The sequence below is a fragment of the Meles meles genome, chromosome 7 (genome assembly GCF_922984935.1).
Source record: "Meles meles chromosome 7, mMelMel3.1 paternal haplotype, whole genome shotgun sequence".
Classification (NCBI taxonomy): domain Eukaryota; kingdom Metazoa; phylum Chordata; class Mammalia; order Carnivora; family Mustelidae; genus Meles; species Meles meles.
Window position 1 is genome coordinate 102,098,109 of NC_060072.1, and position 24,335 is coordinate 102,122,443.

Here is a 24,335-nt window from a genome sequence, read left to right on the forward strand (position 1 = left end):
GGCAGGCAGAGAGAGAGAGAGAGGGAAGCAGGCTCCCTGCCGAGCAGAGAGCCCGATGTGGGACTCGATCCCAGGACCCTGAGATCATGACCTGAGCCGATGGCAGCGGCTTAACCCACTGAGCCACCCAGGCGCCCCCAAGTTAACAAATCTTAAATGATTTTCTTTAATCTGAATGAGTTCACCTAGTCTCAGCAGCCAAACTTTCAGACCCTGTTTGAAATAAGTGGAAATGGCTTTGCTCTCTTAGTGCCTTAGCTCTCTAGAAATACAATGAAATCATCCTCTAAAATGGAGTCAAAGTGTCTTCTCCAACCGAAGAATCACTCAGAGCACCCTAAGGAGTCAATGACTCAAAGACAATGGGTGACAGTTTGCATATTGCTTTGCATGACATTTGCATGCTACCAGTTCTTTCTTTGCTTGAGGTGAAAACCCGCCCACCATCTGCTTCTTTCCTAGTCCCTTACGATCCCCTACGCGTTCAGTTGGCCACCTTTGCCTAAGAAAAATAAAGCAACTGTCATGCATCAGGTAGTTCCTGTGTGTTCTTCTCTGGCTGGTTAGCTCAGCAGAGGAGCGAAGGGCAAGTCTGTCCCAGACAGTGCCCTGGTCACCTGACATCCCTGTGGAGCGCCCCACACCGAGGGCGATCACTGACTCAGAAACCACTAAGCCACCAACAACATGAGGCAGCCCTTCCTGAATACAACCCCACCCCACATGTGCCCGACGGTGAATCAGAGCATTCACAGATCCCTCCAGAGCTCAGCAAATAGTTCCTGACCACCAGCAGCTTCTGAATCAAACCAGAGAGAACCTTCTCTTGAGTGTGAATAATTATGGGGTAGTGAACCTACGATGAAGATTTGCTTTCACTCTCAAAGCTGTCAAGATTTAAAGTAAACATACAGCAGCCAATATCTGGCAATAAAGAAGAAAAAAACAGCACCTAATTAATCAGGGACCTGTTGCTAGAAACTTCTGTCAGATTTCTGCAACGAAGACATCCAGATGGCCAACAGACACATGAAAAAGTGCTCCACATCACTCAGCATCAGGGAAATACAAATCAAAACCACAGTTAGATACCACCTCATACCAGTCAGAATGGCTAAAATTAACAAGTCAGGAAATGACAGACGTAGGCGAGGATGTGGAGAAAGGGGAACCCTCCTACACTGTGGGTGGGAATGCAAACTGGTGCAGCCACTCTGGAAAACAGCATGGAGGTTCCTCAAAATGTTGAAAATAGAGCTAACCTACGATCCAGCAATTGCATTCCTGGGTATTTACCCCAAGATACAAAAGTACTGATCTGAAGGGGCACATGTACCTGAATGTTTATAGCAGCAATGCCTACAATAGCCAAACCATGGAAAGAACCTAGATGTCCATCAACAGATGAATGGATAAAGAAGAGATGGTATATAGGTATACACACACACACACACACACACACACACACAGTGGAATACTATGCAGACATCAAAAGACATGAAATCTTGCCATTTGTGACAACGTGGATGGAACTAGAGGGTATTATGCTGAGTGAAATAAGTCAATCAGAGAAAGACAATTATCCATATGCTCTCTCTGATATGAGGAGTTTGAGAGGCAAGGCAGGGGGCTTGGGGGGTAGGGAGGGAAAAAATGAAACAAGATAGGATTGGGAGAGACATAAGCCAAGAGACTTTTTTTTTTTTAAGATTTTTTTTAAATTTATTTGACAGATAGAGGTCACAAGTAAGCAGAGAGACAGGCAGAGAGAGAAAGGGAAGCAGGCTCCCCACTGAGCAGAGAGCCCGATGCGGGGCTCGATCCCAGGACCCTGGGATCATGACCTGAGTGGAAGGCAGAGGCTTTAAACCCACTGAGCCACCCAGGCGCCCCAAGCCAAGAGACTCTTAATCTCACAAATGAACTGAGGGTTGTGGGGGGTGGGGGGAAGGGAGACGGTGGCTGGATGATGGACATTGGGGAGGGTATGTGCTATGGTGAGTGCTGTGAAATGTGTAAGCCTGATGATACACAGATCCGTACCCCTAGGGCAAATAATACATTATGTTAATAAAAATAATTAAAAAAAGAAAGAAACTTCTGTCAGCTCTAATCATCTGTTTAAATTCAGCCCTCAGATTCGTGACTACTTTCCCATAAGGGAAAATGGGCTTATATTTAGGTAAGTCTCACCAGAGTTCACTTAGTTGCTGTTTCTTGGGAATAACTGAATATTTTTATAAACTCGAATACTTAAAATATTAGTACATAAACTAGGCAGTGATCCTGCTTAAGATGAAACTGAGTATCTGTGGCTTACACAAGAGTTGGAGACAGCACCCTAATGAGTAAGTGTCCTGTAAGTCATCCTGTAGACTGTGCATGCAAATAACAACTCCAACTGCTCTTAGGTTTCTATATGACATAAGACCCACACACGATCACCCATAAAACCCCAACTTCATATCTGGATACTGGAGCTGGAACACTACACATGTAATTAACTTATTGGGTTTTTAAAGATACTATTTTATCATAGGATAATTTGTGTGTGTGTGTGTGCACTTTATAGCTTTAATAAGGATAAAAGTACCTATTAGGCATTTCAAATTATTGTGAACTTGTAAAATACCCTACTTTTATAAACATTTAGGAACACGGGAACCTGTGTTATACTAATAGTTCAAAAACAACTCTAAGAAGGATAAAAATTATCCCCCTAAATCCACAAGTATAGCATGACTTTACTTTCTCAAAATATCACTCCTCATGGGATAACCTATAGGATGCCAGAAACTTTAGGAATTATCTCGTCTACCACCACTATTTTTATAGATGAGGAGGGTTCAAGATCCGGTCTGGAAACTGGCACTTCAAAAACAAAAGTGGGGGGGAGGGACGGGGGGAGAAGAGGGGCCCAGAAGATGGGTCCTTGAAACTGGCAGGTCCTGGACAGGGCACTGGAACTTTTGGGAAGTGGGACTGAGGCTGCGGCTAGGAAGTGGCTCTGTTAAGAGCTTAGAGCTTGGAGCTTGGAAGAAAACTATGTTCAAAATGAAGGTAATCCAACATGGAGATACTCTGGGCCCAGAAGCTGGGTTACTGTCTGAGTTGGAGACCATCTGGTGAGAGAGGCTTCCCTGGAATGAGACGTGGGCCTGTCCACGGGGAGCAAGGCATTCGATCACCTCCCTCCTCACTGGGAGGACTAGAAAGGCAGTCATTTCCAAGGGCGTGGAGCTAAGCGTGAAGACAAAGGACTATGAGCATCACCGGCTCAGTCACTGATTCAGTCCCCTCCACACAGAAGGGCGGCCCCTCCTGATCTACTCATCCATCCAAACGAACACAAGATCTGGAACACAACAGGCTCAGAGGCCAGCTCCTCAGTGCCTGTCTTAAGAGTCCCCGGAAGACTGAGGCTTGCTATTTTTTTTTTTTTTAAGATTTTATTTATTTATTTGACAGAGAGATCACAAGTAGGCAGAGAGGCAGACTGAGAGAGAGAGGGAGAAGCAGGCTCCCCGCGGAGCAGAGAGCCCGATGCAGGGCTCGATCCCAGGACCCTGGGATCATGACCTGAGCCGAAGGCAGAGGCTTTAACCCACTGAGCCACGCAGGCGCCCTGAGGCTTGCTATTTTTGAGAAGCTCAAACCCTAGGATGGAGAAGGAAAGGAGAAGCAGCAGCCGTGCTGACCACCCTCCACTTGCCCCTACCCCAGAGAGGCCGTCTTGGTCAGTGTGCATGCCCTGCTGGGCTGACCTTGAGGCCCACTTCTCTCTGGCCTACTTGTCACCTGGCTCCCAGCTGGGCTCGCCTATTGGAAAGCCCTGGAAAGAGATGGGGGTTGGTAATGGAAAGAGAAAGAAGTCCAAGTGTTTCTTCCATTTTCCCCTGTAGCTCCTGCCCAGGGAACTCTCTCTCCTCCCCCACTCTCCTGGGTTCTGCTGTAGTAAATCCTCCCTGGGCCCGGCAGGCCTCAGGTGGTAAATGTCTTCCGAGTGGGTTTCCTTTCACTCCTTCACTCAGCTGACCCACCTGAGCAGGAGTCTGTCTTCTGCCAGGGATGTGTCATGACACCAAGGAGTAGAAGCCATGGGATACACCTGGTATCCTACCAACACTTCCATTTACCCAGCACAACATTATGTTGAAATGGAGACACAGAGTTTAATGGAAATCACAGTAAAAATAAACAGACCTTCAAAACCCATCAATTATCAAACCCCAAATACTGCTGCCTTAGAAGTTCGCTCTCCCTGACTCTCTTCAGTGGGACGAGCAAGAAAGGATGTTTAAGTAGAGGGAATAAAAACTCCCACAGGCTTTGTAAATGGGAGTAAAAGCAAGGTAAATTCCTCTGCGGTCTGAGGGAGTCCCTCTTCAGCCATGACCTGATGCGAACAGGGAAGCGAGGGGAGAGGGGTCGGACCTGGGGCAGGCCCAGGGCAAGCAGGGATGCTGGAAGAGGCATGTGTCCTGAAGGGAGGGGATGGAGGAAGGAGGGCATCCTAGGACCACAGACTGTGCAGGGACATCACTGGTCCCCTAAGGACATCCTGCAGAGTCCAGTACTCCGATTGCTTTCCAAAGAGTCGGTCTTTAGCAAGAAGCCAACATATGCTGTGACTAAAGGGGCAGAGAAGTATGTCATACATATCACAACACTTTTCACAAAGTCTATGATTTTAAAATTCCCTGCACCTAAAGTGAGGACACATCAGTTATTTAAAATAAAAGCCAAGTTTATCTTATTCCTGGTAATGCTGGATTGAGCAGGGGTTAACCATAAACTCGTTGCCAAAATTCCTTTCAGTTGAGCCCGGAAAAGAAGAATACAGCCTCTTAGGGCTTGTGCATAAAAGGAGAAACTCGTGGGCTTCTGGAAGGGGACAGAGCAAAGTCACTGAGCAGAAGCAGAACCAGCTGTGGAGTTCCCCCGGGTCCCTTCCAAACACCCCCTTCCTTCAAATCCCTCTCCTCACTCCTCTCACTCTCATGTTTTATGCTTCTGCTAAGCTTTTATTGCAAATCAGGTTCTGAAGTCAAAAGTCATTTGGATACAACCAGTTTAAACTGGCCACAGGTATACATGCAAACCGCCCTGGTGGGCAAGCAGAAGACAGCCTTCACCTTCTCAGACCTGCGCGAAGACTCATCTTAAAGGCGCTTTATTCAGATGCAGAGGATCCTCTTTCTCAATATCTAATTGCCCATCATTTAATTCTTTTAAAAAAGGATAGAAATTATCGAAGGCACTGGAAATCAGTAAGAGCCAGACAGAGAAGCTGCTTACCTGCTGTCGCCAGCATTTGCCACATACAGCTTCCCCAAAAGGCAAACCACGATGAGCGCCGTGCAGCCCCCAGATATATTATATGAACTCCTCTCTCGTTCTATCTGAAGGTCCTGGAGAAAGAAAACAAAATCAGTGTTAGAATGGACAGGCACTCGTATCAAAGGCTTTCCGAACCGCACTCCCGCGACCCAGCTCTTTGAGTCTGAATGCGCTTCAAAGATGGGACAAGAAAATCGTTCGCACTCTTCTACTGCTGAAGAGCATTTCTCACTGAGGACACCGACGTGAAACCATGGTCTACGAGACCGTCTGCAGACCAGAGACAGGAAACAAGGGATGGCAAACAGATCTAATCTGAACAAAAGCGAGAAAAAGAAAACCAACCGTATTCAATAAATGTAACTTGTGGAAAATGTAGTCTTTGTATGGACTGCCTGAGCTGCCACGTGAGAAATATTGATAAGGTCAAGTACTTGAACCCGAGCAATGTTTTTAACCCCGAAGTCTCCAATAGTTGCTTTTACAGCTAGGTAAGAGAAGTGACTTGAAGGACGGTGTCCTCTACTCAAAGGAGGCAGGAGTCAACCCCCTGTCTTATTAATCAAAGACAGAAGCTCCCAACTCTGATCTGACTTCACCCTCCCCCAGCCGCTGGTTCACAGCAGGGACACACATTCACAGCAACAGCCAGTATTTCCCGAGCCCAGCTTCTGTTGTCAGGCCAGGTGCGAAGCCCCGTACATAGAGAATCTCGGCGGACCCTCACAACTGTATTATTTTTTTAAAAGATTTTATTTATTTATTTGACAGACAGAGATCACAAGTAGTCAGAGAGACAGGCAGAGAGAGAGAGGGGGAAGCAGACCCCCCACTGAGCAGAGAACCCAGGACCTTGAGATCATGACCTGAGCTGAAAGCAGAGGCTTAACCCACTGGGCCATCCAGGTGCCCCTTCAAAACCGTATTATTAACCTCAATGTTCGGATGCAGAAGGGGGGTAACCTGCCCATATTTACCTGGTGGGAGTTTGGACTTCAATCCTGTTCTTCTCCTCCAAAGCTTATTATTACCTGCCACCTAACGAGGACTCCCCAAGACAATGAAAAATTGACAAAGACTTCCATGGACAGAGAGACATCTTCCAGGACAGAGGTGTCTGAGAAATCCTGCCTCACTGATAGAAGCACAGATCCGTGACCTGAGAAAAATGTGAGCTGAGCTAGGAAAACAAAATGAATGTTGGCTAAAATAATGCCAGACATTCCCATGGTAGTTGAAGGTTGGGGCAGAGGGAGGGAGGAGGAAACAGATAAGGAAGTCGTGCTCTGGCTGATTCTAGGATGTCCCTGGTAGACAAAGGGCCAGGGCACTTCTCTGGTTCTTCGAAACCCACAGAGTTGCAACTCTGCTGCTTTGACCAGCGTCCTCATAGAGAAGGGAGGAGACAATCCAGTAAGCCAACGTTGATCAGCAAATGCTTGGCGCCGGGGGCCAGCGGTGGTAATACACGGTCAGATAAATTACCCGTGGGAAATTGGAAACAGGAGAAGAGCCAGAGCCAAGGAGACAGATGAAGACCAGCACACCGTTAAAAAAGAGATAAAAAGTACAAAAACAGGATCTGGGAGAAACTAACTTACTGGGGATCAGCTGGGTAAAGGGGGGGGGAGGCTGAGGAACTGTGGGGGTGGGGGGTGAGAATGTGTGTATGTGGGATGTAGTAGTTTAGAAGTGAAGAAAAACTCCAGTATGGGAGTGAGCAGACAACATTGAAAGCTGTAGAGTCAAGCATGAGGACCACTCTTGAAGACTGTGCCAGATGTAAAAAATGTACTCAAACTCTGTATCCATTAGTTTCTTAGAGGAGGACTACTGGATTAAATTGGATGCTATGTGTGATGGGCTGAGCTGGCCATTTAGATCCTTCCCGGGGCCAGAAGCTTCATGACTGAGAGCAGAGACCTCTATTGCTTGCTGCTAGACCCTTAACACCTATATCAGGACAGGTAAAAAAAAAAAAAAAAAAGGTAATTCTTAATCTGTTAAATGGACAAATGAAGAAATACTTTTGGACATGCCCAGGTTTCTAAATTATGTCCTCATCACCTGACCCCTGTTCGTAATTCACAAAGGAAAAGCTTACAGTGCAAGCAAATGCTCACTGAGATGATGATTAAGTTGGAACCCACGCCTCACTTCAGATGCAGCCCACTGACGAGAATGAATGGTTACCAGGTCCTGCACGGGGATGGCAGGTGCCTGGAGAGCGAGGAGAAGGAGGGGCAAGGACAGCAGCCAAGAAGACCATCAACCAGGAAGTGAAAGGGAAAGAAAATGTCAAGGTGTCCGCAGTTCTGTCTAGCCTCCAAACAATGCATAAGAACAGAACCAACAACCCAGTTCACAAAGCAGTTGTGGGCGTATATATTCCCTTTCTTTTGCATTTAAATAAGTACTATAAAGTTGATGGTCTGATAGACACATATTTCATCCAATTAATATATAAACTTGTATATCAAGTTCATACTTAATACTAGTACTCCATAACTGTTCTTAATACACTGGAAGGAATTGCTGAAGGTAACAGAAAGTGTCCTGTCATATCCAGAATCAATGTCTGTTTGAATACCTAATGCCTGAATGAAAGACTATTTTCATTAAAAAAAACAAAACAAAACAAAACAAAACCACAACAAACCCCCTGAGCACCCAACTGCTTGCATGCTCTACGTGGGCTGGAGTGTGAACAAGCCTCAAAAGACCGACACCCCTGGTGCAATCCGAAAGAAAATGCTATGGTACACAGAGTCCGAGTAAATCGCCGTCCATGGCAAAAATCTCCACTGGGACACAGACAAGTTCATTCTGCATCACACATGCATTATTTATCATGGTTAACATTACATGAAAACCTGATTATAGTATTATTTAATCCTTAAGAAAAAAAATCAAGGCAAGAATGTACATACGACACTGTGATTTTCTGCTACAGCGGAGTTCCTATCTGCCTTCAATCTGGGGGGAAATGCTCCAGTTAGCTTGCCCAATTACTCCCTTGCTATTACATTAATAGTGTGATTCAATATATTTTTCTAATTGATTCCATCATTTCTTTCATCTTTTCCTATATTTCAACTACATTCCCTCTGTAGTTTCTCCAGCATAAGGAGCGCTAAATTTGGCAGCACCATCCCTTAAACAGTGCATTAATGTCTAGCTACTTTGTATCCAGGAAACTTTGCTAATATGTTCATGCTTTCATCACCCCCACCATTTGAGTGGTGAAACGCGTGTGTGTGAAGATGCACATGTGTGCGCACAGGCTTTAATTACATGTCTGCTCTCTGGGATTTGAAAGATTCCGGACTTGGTGACTAGGATTTGAAAGATGTGTTTCCATAGACTTTATCCCCCTGAAGGATTCACTGACATTAAAATACACTCTTCTGTTTCTTCTAAAACTGGGTGTAACTAGAACATATTCTAAAAATAATTGCTTCCCCTCCCCTCCCTAGAAGCCAAAATAGCACATTTATTTTTTCCTACACCACCTACTCCTCTTTAAAAGATGTTTCACAAAATCTTAGTACTGAAAGGAACATTAAAGGACCATCTGCATGGTTCTTTTACTACCAGATCAAACACGATAAATGAAGTCAATAAAGATATTTACTGCTAAATTAGCTACCCATTTTCTTTAAACCCTCAACTTTTCCAAATAGCTTAAGCTACTCACACTTCACATAAAAAATACACACACACACACATATATATAAATGCATAGTTATTATTATATTTTATAATGCCTCAGGTTTGGGTATATTTTCCAAAAAAATCAATGAAATCATGGGAAAAACTGTGCACTGCTTTGTGCTAAACATGGACCAATTTGGAATATTTCCCCATTTTAGCTGTAAACAAACCCGAAGACATAAGTCTAGCATAACTTACCAGCAAAACACACGCATGTACTATCTTTCCTTTTTAAGTATGATCTAAAAGCACCAACTTACACACTCATAATATTCAATTAACAAGATTGTTTTATCTGCTCAGTCAAGAGTCCTACAGACCTCTCAGAGCCACCTCCTATTTAAGCAGGACTGATTTATCCTGTGTTGCATCTGTCTAAATACTACATTTAAGCCAGGACTATCTCTAAATCTTAAGAAAGGTTCCAATTTCTAAAGACTTGGGATTTTATTTTGCTCCCTTTTGTTTCAAAGAAGGCAATGAAAGAAAATAAGATGTGTGAAATGAGACTAATTCTGCAGGAAAGAACTGCAAGAGAGAAAATATATTGCTCGGGATGGTTGTAATTTGGTTTGAAAGTCCCAGAGATGACGCAACTCCAGGATCATTCTTTGTTTCCTACCAATTTCAGGTTCCAAAAGGACAGCAATATCAAACAACGGAAGGGAATGAGTGCTGGGTAGTTTCAACAGGACTTGGCAGCTCCCCACAGATGGGTTAAAACATGGTTCTGAGCACATTGCTAATAGTGTCAGTCACAAATAATAAGATTCTGCATGGTTTCAGTATCTGAGTCTGATTTTGGTTTATTCTGAGAACAAGCCAATCTGTCAGCCAGGCAACGAACGGGAAGGAAAAAAAAAAAAAAACAAACAACCCAGCATTGCCTCATGTTGCCACCTGCTGGCTGTTGGTAGAATCACATGCTCATTCCTTCTTGGAGGAATTTCCTGTTCTACCAAAAAACAAAGACAAAACAAAACTAGCTTAATTAAACACAGACAGACATGCAGGTCCATAACTTACCATGAGTATGGTAATTCTGGAAAACACTAGGATTTATAAACTATAAATAAGCTTTGCATTTATCCTCTCTTTTACCGCAGTGTCACCATATGGTTTTTTTTGTTTTTGTTTTTGGACCAATAAATCCAAGCTCAGTGCTATTTCCAGTCATTAGCTCAGTAACAGGAAGATGTGTGGTAGTTTTACAAGGGAACATACTGCCATTTTCTTCCTTTGTAACAACCAAACTTCTAAAATATTCTTCACTCTGGTGATGAACCCATACCCACACTGAAAAAGGAAATAGGACGGAATTGTGAAATTCCTCCTGCCTGTGTCCAGAACTCAAATCCCATGGGTGGCAGGCTACAAGGCTCATCTGTGCTGACTGTGCTGTGATTCCTAGGAAAGCCGGGATCTCCTGCAAAGGCCCATAGTGGAAGCGACCTCCCTCATGAGTGTGAAATGCTGATGCTGAGACCATGTTTGGGGAGGGTGGGGGCAAGCAAGGAAAAGACTGACATCAGGATGGAGAAGACAGTTATCATCCGGGGCCCAGCAATAGCCTAACACCACGGGTGACAAAACGCAGCCGCCGAAGGAGGCACCATGACCAAGTATGACAAAGCAAAACAGAGGTCAGTTCAGAAGTTCCTGAGATTCTGGTCCTGTGGGAAGCTGTGGTTCGATTTCCACAGTGGACACAGGAAGAACGGACGACGCAGCCTTCTCAGTATGAAGGAAGATCCAAGATGAGATGTAATAAAGGGGGCCCAAGGGCAACCGTGCCTCCTCCGGAAAGCACAGGAAGGATGAGAGGCCAGGGGTCAGAGGTCACATTCACCACAAGCCACACGCTGTGGGCAGGCAACTGGAGGATCAAAGAGGAAAGGAAAAGCAGTGACCTCAAAGCAGCTCACAGTATTTGATGAGACTGCTCTCATTTCCACTGGTTCAAAGCGTTTTCTCCACTGCTGGTAGTCTATATTTTGCGACAAGTACCTACTTTTTCCTGGAAATCAATGTTCCTTATTCTGGCGTGGTGTTTCTAAGTCTTTTTAACCAGTCCTTCCTTTCAGATAGGTATATGCATTTCGCCACCTCACTTCACGTCACTTAGAATATCAAAATAAATGAGATATCGTATCTCTATATGCATAAAATGTGTGACTCCAAATGCCCCCGGACATAAAATCTAACCTTTTATTTCCAGACCCCATGGTATCTAGGAGAATGCTAGCTATAAAACAGAGCCTCAATAAATACTAGTGATTGAGGACACTGCAGAGAGACAGACCAAAGACCTTTGACTCTACATTGCTAAGCTGCTGTTCATAAAGCAATAACCCAAGTGAAGGGCAAGCTTTGCCTTTAAAGAGACTGTAAGTGACTTCTGAATCTCAGAAAGGGTAGCTGCGAAGATGTCATCAGTGAGGCACACTGGAGGCTTAGGAGCTGGGCTTGGGGAATTTTCAGGGATGAAAAGTGCAAGAGAAAGTAAGAAAGCCACAAAACCGAAAATAATGGCATCTTATTTAATACTGAGTTTCTTCTACTACAGAGGATCAGAACAGCACAGAACCTGCAATATGTAAAGAACACCTAGAAAGAGGAAAGCTAGAAAGTGGCTGGCTCCTGTGAGGAAAAAATTTAGAAATGCCCAAGAAATTCCAAACGTGCCCCACTCTGAAAGGGCCAAGGAGAAACCAGCAAGACCAGGCCAGCAAGGTAAGGAAATCAACTGCATGTTGGGCATTTCAAAAAACCAAAGTTTGCCTTCAAACACTGACTCTCAAAAATGTCATCCTGCAAAGGGGAGTAAAGAAAGAGTATCTTCTATGAGCCGGCAATGGCCTTTCAGGCCATTAAAATGAAGGTACGCTGTGTAATTTCTGCGTTATGGGTTGTAACACTCACCGCCAGTAACTTAATGTTTAAGTCAGGTACATTTCTGTGACACTGAGTAGATATTTCCTGAAGTCCCCCATGAAGCAAAGGAAAAACAAGAGCCTCTCTCTGTAATAAGACATCATCCAAACAGGGACACTTTTGAGAATAAAAGGGGACAGTATATTAATAATTGTTCTGGGCCAAAAGGCACTGACCGGCTCAGTCCCTAGGAGGACAGACAGTAGGGCTACCCTAGCAAGCACCATGCAAACCAATGACAAATATTTTCATTTAATAAGGCCAAGCACATGGCACAATACCCAGATAGGCCTCTGGCACGCTGGTGGCTAGAGGGACAATCTGGGAAAAACGTGAGTGTGAAGAAGCAGCTGCAGGCTGGGATGAACTGGACATGAGCTATGGCTTAAAGCCAAAAAGTCATAATACAGCACACCAGGTCCTTCCAGACTACCTCTCCAACTCACCTTCCATCCATCATTCCTACCTTTGACATCGGCTTGTTGCCCTAGGCCCATCTGGGTTCTCTGATGTGGTTGTCCATGTAAATGGCCTCCTGTGTTTTGTCTGCTTCCTTTTTAACTCAATTTTTATTTTTAGTACCTCATTTTTACCTGGATTAAATACTTAGCATTCTGAACGTCAGTGTCAAGAAACACTTATTCCCATTAGAGCTTCTATGACCGCTGGGGAATGAGATTTTATACAAAGCCTGAGTAGTAGTCAATTTTACTACCTTGATGCTTTTTTTCCTAAATAATCTCCCCCACCCTCCACGCAGCATCACTTTCCCAAGGGAACCCTTCCCTTCATGTCTTTACTGGACTCCTACTTCACCCTGCATTTCTTCACTCAACATCCCTTCCACTTATATTTTGCTTGTTAATACTCGTTTTTGCCTGGTTTGTTCAATGCTCTTTTTCCAGTTAGGTCTGGCACAGTTAATTCTGATCAAATATTTATTGGCTGAATGAATTACATGGGCAAGTGAAATGATCTTTCTGCTGGCTAAGTCTCTAAGGTAAAAATTCCAGGTCATGAACCGACTGGTTAAAAGCCAGGAAAATTTTAAAAAGACAAGAATAAGGCCCTTTACTAAGTATTTTTTCTGAATAAGCCTCTCATTTCAAGTATAGTGGTTGCTAGTAACCCTTAGCCATTAATGGGCAGAAACAGCCAGAGACCACTGTAGACGCCTGCCTCAAGGTGACATTGGCCTCTAGTGGATAGATCTGAGAATACAGCAGGTTCAAGTAAAAATGTCTCAGGGCATAAGCAATTACAGAAGGAAATGAGAAACCCAAAGTTTCTTTTGTTTTTCACTTCTGTCACGTCAGCTGATTTTTTTTCTCCCATTAAGAGAACAGCCTACTGTCACATTTTTACCTCAATTAAATATTTAGCATTCTGAACATCAGTGTCAAGGAACACTTATTCCCATCAGAGCTTCTGTGACAGCTGGGGAATGAGATTTTATATGAAGCCTGAGTAGGAATCAACTTTACTACCTCGATTCCTTTTCTCCTAAAGAATCTTCTCCAGCTTTCTGGTGATCTTCTTGGGATTGAAGGCTACCAGACACACCTGAGAGATAGGTGCATTTTAAGTCACCTGATAATCAAAGGGTAAATATTTATATGACAAGGAAACACGGTGACCCAAGAGGGGATGCATAAAAGTGAGGATAGGATGCAAATACAAGGTGTGAACCTGTGAACTATTTTGCCTTAGAAACAAATCAGATGGCGAGGTGCTGTGCAACATTATTTTTTTCTCCTTAGCACACAGCCTAATCCTGGAATGTGTTCTCTGTGTACACTCCATTCTGGGGAGGTGCTCCTAGCTGTTCGTGCTTCATTTAACAACAGTTTGTCATCACTTCTGAATGCCCAGGGTTTTGTTGTTGTTCCTGTTAAGATTTTATTTATTTACTTGAGAGAGAGAGAAAGATCACAAGCAGCAGTGGGAGGGGTAGAGGAAGAAGCAGACTCCCTGTTGATCAGGGAGTCAGAATGAGGCTCGGTCCCAGGACCCTGGGATCAGGACCCCAGCAAAGGCAGACACTTCACTGACTGAGCCCCCCAAGTACCGAGTCTCAAGGTTTTAAGAACAATACAGCACACTCACTTTTCTCCTATCATTATGACATCTTTAAATATTTCTTCTCTATCACCTGCATACAGGCTGTTGCTCAGGAAAGAAATATCTCTGGAACCAAAATAACGGCATCAGTAGAAAGTGAGCTCAGAGAGGGAAGGAGGGGTTCCATTGGGTGGTCCCTCTCCAGGCGGAGGGGCAGGGGACACCATGAGAGCAGCTGCACTCTCTCCCTTTGTGTGTTCTCAGGACTGAGCCTGAGAGGGAAGGAGGCTGAATTCTGATAAGACACATCCACATTTAAACACACAAATAAATCCATGTTCCCCAGTAAAGCTGGTGATCTCGGTTATTAGCCCCTTGATTCTCCTCCAGCAGGTACGTTTTTGTTGGTTTTGTTGTTGTTGTTGTTGTTGTTGTTGTTTTTTAAGCACTGAGAAGCACATGGCCAATCATGGTTACAATAGCTGTTCTCGGATCAGTTTTGTATGGGAAAGGTACTTCTGAGCACTTAACTAAAGCACTGTTTCCCCCAAACACCTGGAATTCATACACGTGTCAGACAGATGGCAAGGACGCTCGCGTTTCAGTTAAGTGGAATTGTACCAGCTGGCATCAATGAGTCTGCAGAAAGAGAGGCAATGATGCTTACCTTTAAAAAAAAGCCTGTTACGTCATACACCATCCCTCCCTTTCATCTTCTTAATTTTTGCCAGCATGCCATGCCAGGAACTCTTTCTGCCACCCTCTCCTGAGAGTGGAGGCCTGTTATCACAGGGAGACCCATGCGGAGCCACACATCTAGAGGACAAGTCAGAGACGCGCCCTTCCAGGGAACCTTCTAGAAGAAGCAGGGATTTGGCTTAACCGAGGGCCTCCACCCAGACCCCTGGGCCCTTCCGCGACACCTACCATTTCCTTGAACGCACTTTCCAGAGCCCCGATGACCAGGCACTCGTGCGGGATCTTCTTCTCGGTGAAGAAGCGCGTGGGCGGGGTGCTGGGGGAGCCGGGCGCCCCCACGCCTCCGCGGAGCGAGGCCGCGCGGGTCAGAGTCCGGCTGTGCGCGGGCGTGTTCTCCGGCTCCTCGCCCAGGCAGGTGGGCGGCAGGACGGCAGAGTTCTTGAGAATCTCCACGATGTCCTGCAGCTGCTCCGTGACATGGTGCTGCAGCAGGCGGGAGGCCACCACGGCGGCCCCGGACCCTGCGTGACCGTCAAACAGCGACCAGTAGTGGCAGGAAACGCCTTCTGATTCCTGGGGGAGGGAGGCGACAGGGAGTGAGAACCTCGGTGGTCAGGGCCCCAGGGTCACACTGACGCAGCGAGGCGGGGCGCTCAGCGCATCCACTTCTGATCTGTCTTTGGTTGGCAAAAAGGCTCAGGGATTTGTCACTGCTGTGATCACCACCCAGGGGATGGAGCGGGCCTTGCGTCTCTCCCTGCGGACGAGCCCAAATTACCAAGCAAGCGTAGCAACTACTTTGTGGCAAGATCCACCTTGATTTGATGTACGGATGTTTGATGTTGAACTCCATGCCAGCAGGCAAGTCTTTAGGAGTCCAGCTTTAACCCCTAAGTCCTCACTGCCCTCTGCAACCCCAGAGCAGGCTTGGCCTGGAGTCTTTGGAGGAAGTCAAGCTCTTTTTTGCAGATTCTTAAGAGGAAATCAGTAGACCCATTTTTTTCCCCCTTTAGAGCCTTTTCACTCTCAGATACCTGCCCCTTCCTCTTTCATCTACATCCTGTATTTTTAGAACATGTTCTCCCCTTAGACACCCAGTCTAAGATGCGGCCAATTCTAATCTCCTTCTCCTATTTCCTGCCTCCCTCAGTTTCCCAGCTGGTACCCAACATCTTTGTTTCTTCCTCTTCCTACCCTAAAGCTACACATTCCCACGTTTCCTCACTTACCATGGATTTCGTCTCGGAGTTATTTCTAGACTATTTCAAATGAATGTTTTTAAAAACCATGTCTGAATTACACATGCCTAAGATCTTAGCTATAGGGGAAAAAAGCTTAAATTAAATGCATTAATTACTTTATTGAATAGGTAAGATGCATTGGTAATTAAACAGGTAGGGTGTATATAACATCTACTTCTAACTACTAGCGTATATACCCCCACAGCAATAAATATTGAATCCTTTTCTAGCTAAAGCCATTAAATAAAGTTCTTTTGGTCTGTCTTAGAATGACGCCGGAAGATACCATGTAGTTATGGTGACATATGCCACTGCGCCATTTGTGCCCTTTAAATTTCACTTTTAATTCTGTGCCATGTGCTGAGAAAAAAATGGATTTTTAGTCAACAAATACTGTGCACTCCCTACGTGACAGGTGCAAAGTGGACAGGGGATAAAAAACTGGCTGGAAGCCATATCAGATATGGTTTGATCTTAATAATCCAGTGGGGAAGACACATACTGATCAACGAATCACACAAACATAAGATCACAATTCTAGTGAGGGCTACAAGGAGAGGTTCTTGGTTCCTCCCGGAGACCAGCTTGCAGAGGGGGAATTGGAGGAGATTTTCAGGGAACATGCAGGCTAGCCTAGGAGCTGTTTAAAAGTTCACATGACAATGATGGGGAAGGAGAGACTACCAGGCAGTAGAAACAGCAGGTGCCAAGGCCTTGTGGTAGGAAGGTGCATGAGTGAAAGGAGATGGAACCATACAGTGTGACTGAATAGAGGAGTGAAACAGGAAGGGCATGGGGGGAGAAATGAGGCTGTAGAGGGACGTGGCAGCCAGACCACTCAGTCCTCCCAGGACACATGCAGGATCTTGGCTTTAGACTAAGAGTAATAAAAAGCCATTGGCTGAGGTGGGTGGGAGGGTAACAAACTTAATTCATGTTTTTAAACAATCACTCAGGCTACTCTGTGAGGATTAGGAAAGGGTGAAAGTGAGGATGCCAGCTAGGAGGTGAATAACACCCTAAAAAGACATTCAAATTCAGGCAGGAACAAACACTTATGAGTGAGTAAAAGCACTCAAACTCAGAGGACAGTAGAAAGAGCAAGGACTTCAGAATTAGAAGATGTGAGCTCTAATGGCATCGTCAATACCAATCAGTGGGCGTGGCAGGCAGACCAAGGTGAGGAAGGCAGTACAGGCGTCCGACCCTGGCTGGGTCACTCCAGCGCCCGACATCCCTGGTGCTCAACTGGACCATGTCTGCCTAGTAGGTAAGCAGCAGGCGTTAGCTCGCTCACAGGGAGTGGGTATTTAGCAAGGGTGAATGGTGATTTATGCCTGCAGAGTAGCTAAGTAGTCTCTCTCCCTTGTGTGTGACTGCTGTCACTACCACTGCAGTACGATTTCGCCTCAGTCACTTTCTGACCTTTAGTTCTTCACCAATGTGAGAAGCTACCGTAGAAGAGTCCCATGCCTCTGCTAAACTCTGAAAGTTCAATAATCAAGAAGTATCCATCCGTGTCACGGGGGGAGGTGGGGGGAAGCTGGGCCCTGAAGACGAGATAAGAAGAACTGGGACAGAGTGAGAGCTGATAGAGCAGCGGGTTGAGGAAAATACCAGGAGGCTTGGGCTGTGTGGCTGACTGTGGTACTTGCTTACCTAGTATCTACTCTTTTGGGTGGAACTTCCAGGAAAGCTGTTCTTTTCCTGATAAAAGGGACAGCTCAAGTGCCCTGGCCTTTGCCCTTTACCGGTCTCTGCTTCCTTCTTGCCTGGGTCACAGAAGCAACACCTGGAGGTAGACGAACCCTCTTGCAAAACCGGCTGAAACCTGTTGTTCGAAGTAGTGGGACAGGAAATCCGAAGGAGCCAGGGCCCTTGGTGTCTTGCTTGGGATGCCACATGGGCCTTCAACAGCCTGCCTTCTGGGCTCCCTGTCTGCGGGCTTCATGACATTTTGATAAGCCGCTGTTGCCAGCTTCTGTAACCAGAGCTGGGGACAAGGAGATGAAAGGAGGTCATGTTTATCTAGTACTCTGGGACTTGGGGCATGCATGGCAGGAAGGAGGAGTGAGAGATAAGGAATGTAAGAGCATACAAAATAAGAATGAAAAGTAGGTAGAAGTGGCTATCAACCAGGAATAAAACTGAAGCCCCTGGAAAAAGTTCTTAATGTAGGGCATCTGTGGATAGAATTCAGTGAAACTATATTTTCACCAACCTCTGAAATTTAGCATTTCCTCTTATTATGAATGCGAGGCAATGAAGCATCATGGGATTAGCAATTCCTATGACCTGGTCACCAAGAGAAACAACGACTGTCATTCTACACAGCCCGAATTATTGTTTATGCTCAGTATTACTTTGCAGTGGTTGGAGTTATTACACTCAGCACGAGCCCTTGTTACTTGCTGCATTAGTAAAGTACATATTGCCATATTACACCCTCACAATTAGGGAAAAGCGGCAAAAGAAAGGGATTTTTTGCTTGTCACATCTAATTCCCCAAAAGTCCCAAGTGCGTTGGTGGTATAGTGGTGAGCATAGCTGCCTTCCCAAAAGTCCCAAGGCTGCCTGAGTAAAAACTGCCCACACAGTCCTTCTGTACCCAATTTGAATGAAAACCCAGTAAACACTGTTAAGGAAGCTGTGGGCAGGGCCAGTGAGGGACGAGATAGGACCAGCTATGTCCATGACTCAGATTCTGTTACACCTAAAGTATCATGTTTCTAGAATCATGATTTGATTCAAAGAAGATCAGACCCCATGAAATAAGGAGGCACACGGCAATGCAATGCTACTATATTTTTTAAAAAGCAATTCTGACATTTTTCTGATGAGGATTCCAACCATTTCCTTCAACAGGCAAAGCATTCTGAAGGCACTGCAGCAACAACCCGCTGTCGAACTTTTTTAAGCAGTCAAGAGAAAAACCCAACTGGGGGACTTCTGAAGCAGGGCTGAGAAGGGCAACACCCTGCTTCGGAGAATACCTTAGCACAGCAGGGCTACAAACGCTGGCATAGCTAACCTTTAAAATGCAATTAATCATTTTCACAGCAAAAACTTGTAAGACATGGTTTTTCGACAAAGAAAGTTTGTTTCTGACTAGAGACTGGATAAATCCAGCACTGTTGGAGGCACGGTTCACTCTCAGCCCAATTCAGTCAGTTTCTCTGAAGGCGGGGCCCTACCACTGATGGTTTATTTAAGCTCCCCAGGGGATTCGAAAGTGCTCCTCAAATTGAGAACCCCCGCACTAACAGAAGGGGGTTCAAGCAGTTCCGGAACCAAGGTGGAGACCCTCATCCAGGTCTCAAACCTGCCATTCTCTGTGTGACCTTGGAGGAGTCATTCACATCGCCCTGAACTGACCAGAACAGCGGGGTCCAAACTGTGTTTCATGTTTCCAAACTGTACCACTTAGGAAAGAGGAAATGGGCGTTTAAAGGATAAATCCCAATGACGGTTATTTCAACCGGAGCAACACAGATGCATTGGTTACAAACATCAGGGGTTTGTAGAAGACTTTGGACAAAAGGAATCAACTGCCGAGGACAATTTTTGAAAGCTTTTGGACTAGGTAAAACCAAATTCATCAAGAGACTTCAAAACCTTCAGTGTCCTTCTGCGGCACAGAACTTCAAGTGAGAGATCTATAATAGGGAAACTACAGCCACCAAGTGGGCCCTCCCCCACATGCTCTAGCTGCCAACTTAGCTCTTAATGCCTAAGAGACCATCAGGTCACAGAAACAGCGAGTTATGGGGCCACAGCACCCTTCCTGTCATGTAATAAACCTTACACAGCAGGCAGTGTTCTAAATGCTTTATCAACATTAGCACATTCAGTCCTACCACAATCCATCCTGGGAGTAACCACCCTCTGATGTGTGGTAATTATTCCCATTTGATGGAGGAGGAAAAGGAGAGACCGAGAGTCTGACTGTTCAAGATGACCACCTAGTAAGGGATGCAGCTGGGAGCAGGCTCCACGCTCTGAGCCATCAGCCCCTTGCCTAGCTGAACACCCTCACACACACTCCGCCTGCTCCCGGAGGGAATGCTTGCTCTCCTGTACATGTGCCACTTGGATCTGCTTCTCCTCTCTGCATCCTGAGTTGTAACTAGAGTGATTTTTTTCCTAAAACCCCAAATCTGACCATATTTCTTTGGCCAGCCTAACCTCCTTCATAGGCTGGTTCCAGTCTTTGAGCCAGTTTGCAGTCTCTGATGGTCTCCCCACATTCTGTCACTTCAAATCTCACCCACCAAATATGGCACTTGTATCTCATCACAAACCCACCCCCATCCTTTGCCTGAGTGTCCCCCCCTCGCCCTCACCTGTCTCTTAGTACACATCTTAAATTTCACCTCCTCCTGGAAGCTCCCACTGCATCCTGAGCCCACCCTTATAGCAAGCACTCATCAAATTGTGCATGTCTGTCTGGTCACCTGCTTGGGCGATGATCAACTGAAAGACTATTCTGGAAAAAGGGAGCAACTAAAGGGTAGTGCAGGTGTAAAGGGAACTTTAAATGGCCTATGTGGACAGTGGCCTCATTAAGACCAGCCTTGAGGGCTAAGGCTGGAGGGAGATTCTGGGGTCAAGGCAGACCTAGGAGCTTCAATGTGAAATGCCTCTATGTGGAAGAACAAGGTGACAGCAGGCTTAAGGGGTGCCAATCCCATGGCATTCTGCGATGCGCTGCAAGAAGGAAGCACTAGAATTTAGGAGGCTCACAGAGAACTGTCCTGAGGCAAAGACAGCCTAGGCTGGGATCGATGGGCCTAGAGAGGAGACTAAAGAATTCACAAAACACTTCAAAGAGCAGTATAAGACTGGAATGGGCTGCATGGTGTTTGAAATGGAACCAGTATTGTAACAAAGAATACAAATCTACTTTTGAAAGTGGCATGATCAAACAGGATGTGCCATACATCTTATTTTGAAAAAGATACAAGGACCCCCTTCTCCCGCACCCCCTTCTCTATTCAAAACAATGCCATCAAATGTCATCAGGTAGGAACGTATGGTTTGATGTATAAAGTCTGATCTGAGAACCTTGAGGAAAGAACAATTCCTAAACGTCACACCAGCATCAAGGGCCCTGATCAATGTCAGGGGTGAATCTACAAGAGAGGTCTGAAAGATCATAAGTAGTATGGACATGATGCTTTCAAGTGTCTCAAATGTTCAACTTAATTACAAACACACATCTATGTCATCATTGTACAGACTAGAACCTTCAGTGACTCCCTACTGCCCTGGGTCTCCTACATGCTCGCATGGCTTATGGGTCCTGCATGATCTAGTTGCTACTCCTTCCCCAGGGCCCTCTCTTCCTCTTTGTCAGTGGTCCTGATCAAGGCAGCCTAGATGTAGGGCCCCGGGAATCTCATAGGTGCTCCAACGAAACCATAGGGACAAGACGCTGCCTTCTCTTCCTGTACCTGACTTGCTGAGTCTTATGGGCCTATAGGACCAGTTTAAAACATACACACTATTCCCTTCTAAGCTATGGACACTTTTCCCCGCCCCCCCAAGGAAGATTACAAAAAAAGCAAAACATGCACCATATCCATCTCTCTGGAATATACGCTGAAAACCACACCCTTTCTTTAGCTCCCATACACTGCTGAAATGCATGTACAATCCAGCACTGCTATATCCTTTGAACCACTGGCTAAAAGGCTAGGCATGCACGTGGGAACAGGGAGAGCTGTGTTCACCACCTGCTTGGCTCAAGCAAAGGCACCAAAGAGGGAAGTGAAGGCTAGGGCTCCTTTCAACATCCTCTGCGCACCCACCACACACACCCACCTCCCACCCGTCATACGGTTAGTCTCTTTAGAAGGCTTACCTCCTCAGTTTGGTATTAGCTCAGGGAACACCGTTCTGGGTTTATATGGTAAATACACAGGGTTTCATGTTTTACATATTCTAACAGTACAAGGCTAACTTCATCACCAGTGACAATATACCAACACACCAGTGATTTTAAAAGTTGGGTCATTTACATAATGCACTTTCAGATGAGTTAATACAAATCCTATCTGTTGTGATATGTCTTAGCGCAGAAAGAGCACAGGCTTTAAACCAAGACCACCCTGGGTTTGGGAATTTACTGTGATCTTGGGCACATTTCTTAACTCCTCTCACCTATTTCCTTATTTAAAGAACAAGATGAAACTAGGACACAGACAGTATGGATTCATCCATTTAATGTGTGTCTCAGAGTCTCTTATGCGCCAGGCTTATGCTGGGCACTGGGGAGGTAGGAGAGAGGAAGGAAAAAACCATGTTCCCAAACTCCTGAGGCTAACAGTCTAAAACGTGAATAGGTAACTACAAGTGTGCTAGACAGGGGAAGTGTGGGGTGCCAGAGGAGTGGATAATACGTATTAAATGTTCACACAATTGTGGGTTACGGAAGGGGGAAAGAGTAGGACCATAAAGAGAGAACACGAGGAAGTGATTTACAGTGATGGGAATGTTGTATCCTGATTGATGATGATTATATGAGTCTACATATATGTTGAGAACATAAAACTGCACACCAGAAGGTTAATTGTACATATTTTTTAAAGATTTTATTTATTTATTTGACAGAGAGAGATCACAAGCAGGCAGAGAGGCAGGCAGAGAGCGAGAGGAAGGGAAGCAGGCTCCCTGCTAAGCAGAGAGCCCGACGCAGGGCTCGATCCCAGAACCCCGGGACCACGACCCGAGCTGAAGGCAGAAGTGTCCAGCGTCTGAAAGAAGAACAACAACAACAAAAACAAAACCCTACAACAGTAATTACTTATACTCACTATTAAATGGCCTGGGGAACAATGAGCAGGCAGGGCGCAGTAAGAGCTCCTGTAACCAGGGAGACCAAGCCACACTTTAACTCCTTACTTTCGACTCTGCCAGCTGGATGCTCATGTCTCTCCACCATACAGCCTTTTTTTTTTTTTTTTAAGGATTTTATTTATTTATTTATTTCACACACACAGACAGAGAGAGAGAGAGAGAGAGAGAGACAGTGAGAGAGGGAATACAAGCAGGGGGAGTGGGAGAGGGAGAAGCAGGCCTCCCGCTGAGTGGGACACTTAATGACTGAGCCACCCAGATGCCCCTGTACAGCTTCTGTTATTTCTTTTCTTAAATTACTTCCCCTCTGAGAAGTCTGAATTCTAAGGATGCCTGATGATTACCTACCGTGTTTAATCCCCCCCCCCACGCCACCATAAAATGGGCATCATTATCCCACTTCACCAGGGATTTAACCAGGGCACCGTTAAGTGACTCCTGTGATGGGGTGATGCCAGGATTTGAACCCAGTCCTTCAGATTCCAAGTTAGGGAGGGGATCTTTCCAATTTCCCCAGTACATACAACTTTGTGTCATTATCTCCCTGGCTTCTGTCCCTCTGTAGCCTTTAGCACCTCGGCACCATTTTCCCTTGCAGCTAATTAGAAATTGCATACACATCCTGGACCATCAGCTGAATACCAAAACTTCGGACAGTGGCCCTGCATTCATCTCTGGTAGTATCAGAAAACGTCGCTAGAGCACCAGCCCCGGATGCAAAGTTCTACGCCTGAAAAGTCAACCCTCTCAAATTTAGAGTAACATGCTCTTGACATAATGAATTTCAAAATTAGTATTATGTTTTAACAAGTGTTTACCTTGTTCATGCTCCCAATGAACAGGAGTTAAACAGGTACTCCACTTCAAGAAAAGCAGTATCAGACCTTTTCCTGACTGACCACACACTTACATATTGCAGCCATCGCTTAATGTCTTACAAAAGAGCGACTCTGCAGCGGTTTTCTTATTGCATTCTGATTCACTGCTCCCTCCCCCCCAAAAAAAGTCTTGTATGTAACTGAGAACACACACTCCCACCCCTTTTCAGGAATACAGCTGCAGCCAGATGAAGGAAGATTTCAGAAGGTTGACAAGCTGGGAGCTTCAAGTACACTGTCTCTCTTTCAGGATTTCTCCGAAGCAGGCCTGACCTTACATCCTTCTTTTTCAGAAGTTGCAGAAACTGACCTTTAAAAATATTTGCTTATTCCCTTGTCCCCATTTTCACGATCATCTATAATGCCAGAACTTAGATTAATGAGTTTGGGCTGGGAAGGGGCCCTTGGACCTTTCAACAAACTAAGCCTGCGCCCAACAGAAACGCACCCAGCCACCCGGCTACTGACAAAATTTCAGACGCAAGGGGCTCGCACCCATTCAGCTTCTGGGACACTGACAGCACAGCGAATCCAGGGGGTCAGAAATCAGTAGCCTAAACTGCAGCTCTGTCAAAAAAGGAGCCACAGGATGTGCACCTCAGCTCTGGGA

At 45.5% G+C, this 24,335-nt stretch overlaps 1 protein-coding gene across 1 annotated transcript in view; it reads right to left on the reverse strand.

Annotated features, from left to right (window-relative positions):
* Nucleotides 1-24,335, reverse strand: part of PPM1H (protein phosphatase, Mg2+/Mn2+ dependent 1H) — a 258,148-nt gene that overhangs the window by 119,805 nt on the left and 114,008 nt on the right. Inside the window, exons 3-4 of the mRNA XM_046011468.1 lie at nt 14,977-15,321; nt 5,299-5,411 (exon numbers count right to left, since the gene is read on the reverse strand). Of these exons, the coding sequence (XP_045867424.1) occupies nt 5,299-5,411; nt 14,977-15,321 (458 nt within the window). The remainder of the gene's footprint in view (nt 1-5,298; nt 5,412-14,976; nt 15,322-24,335) is intronic.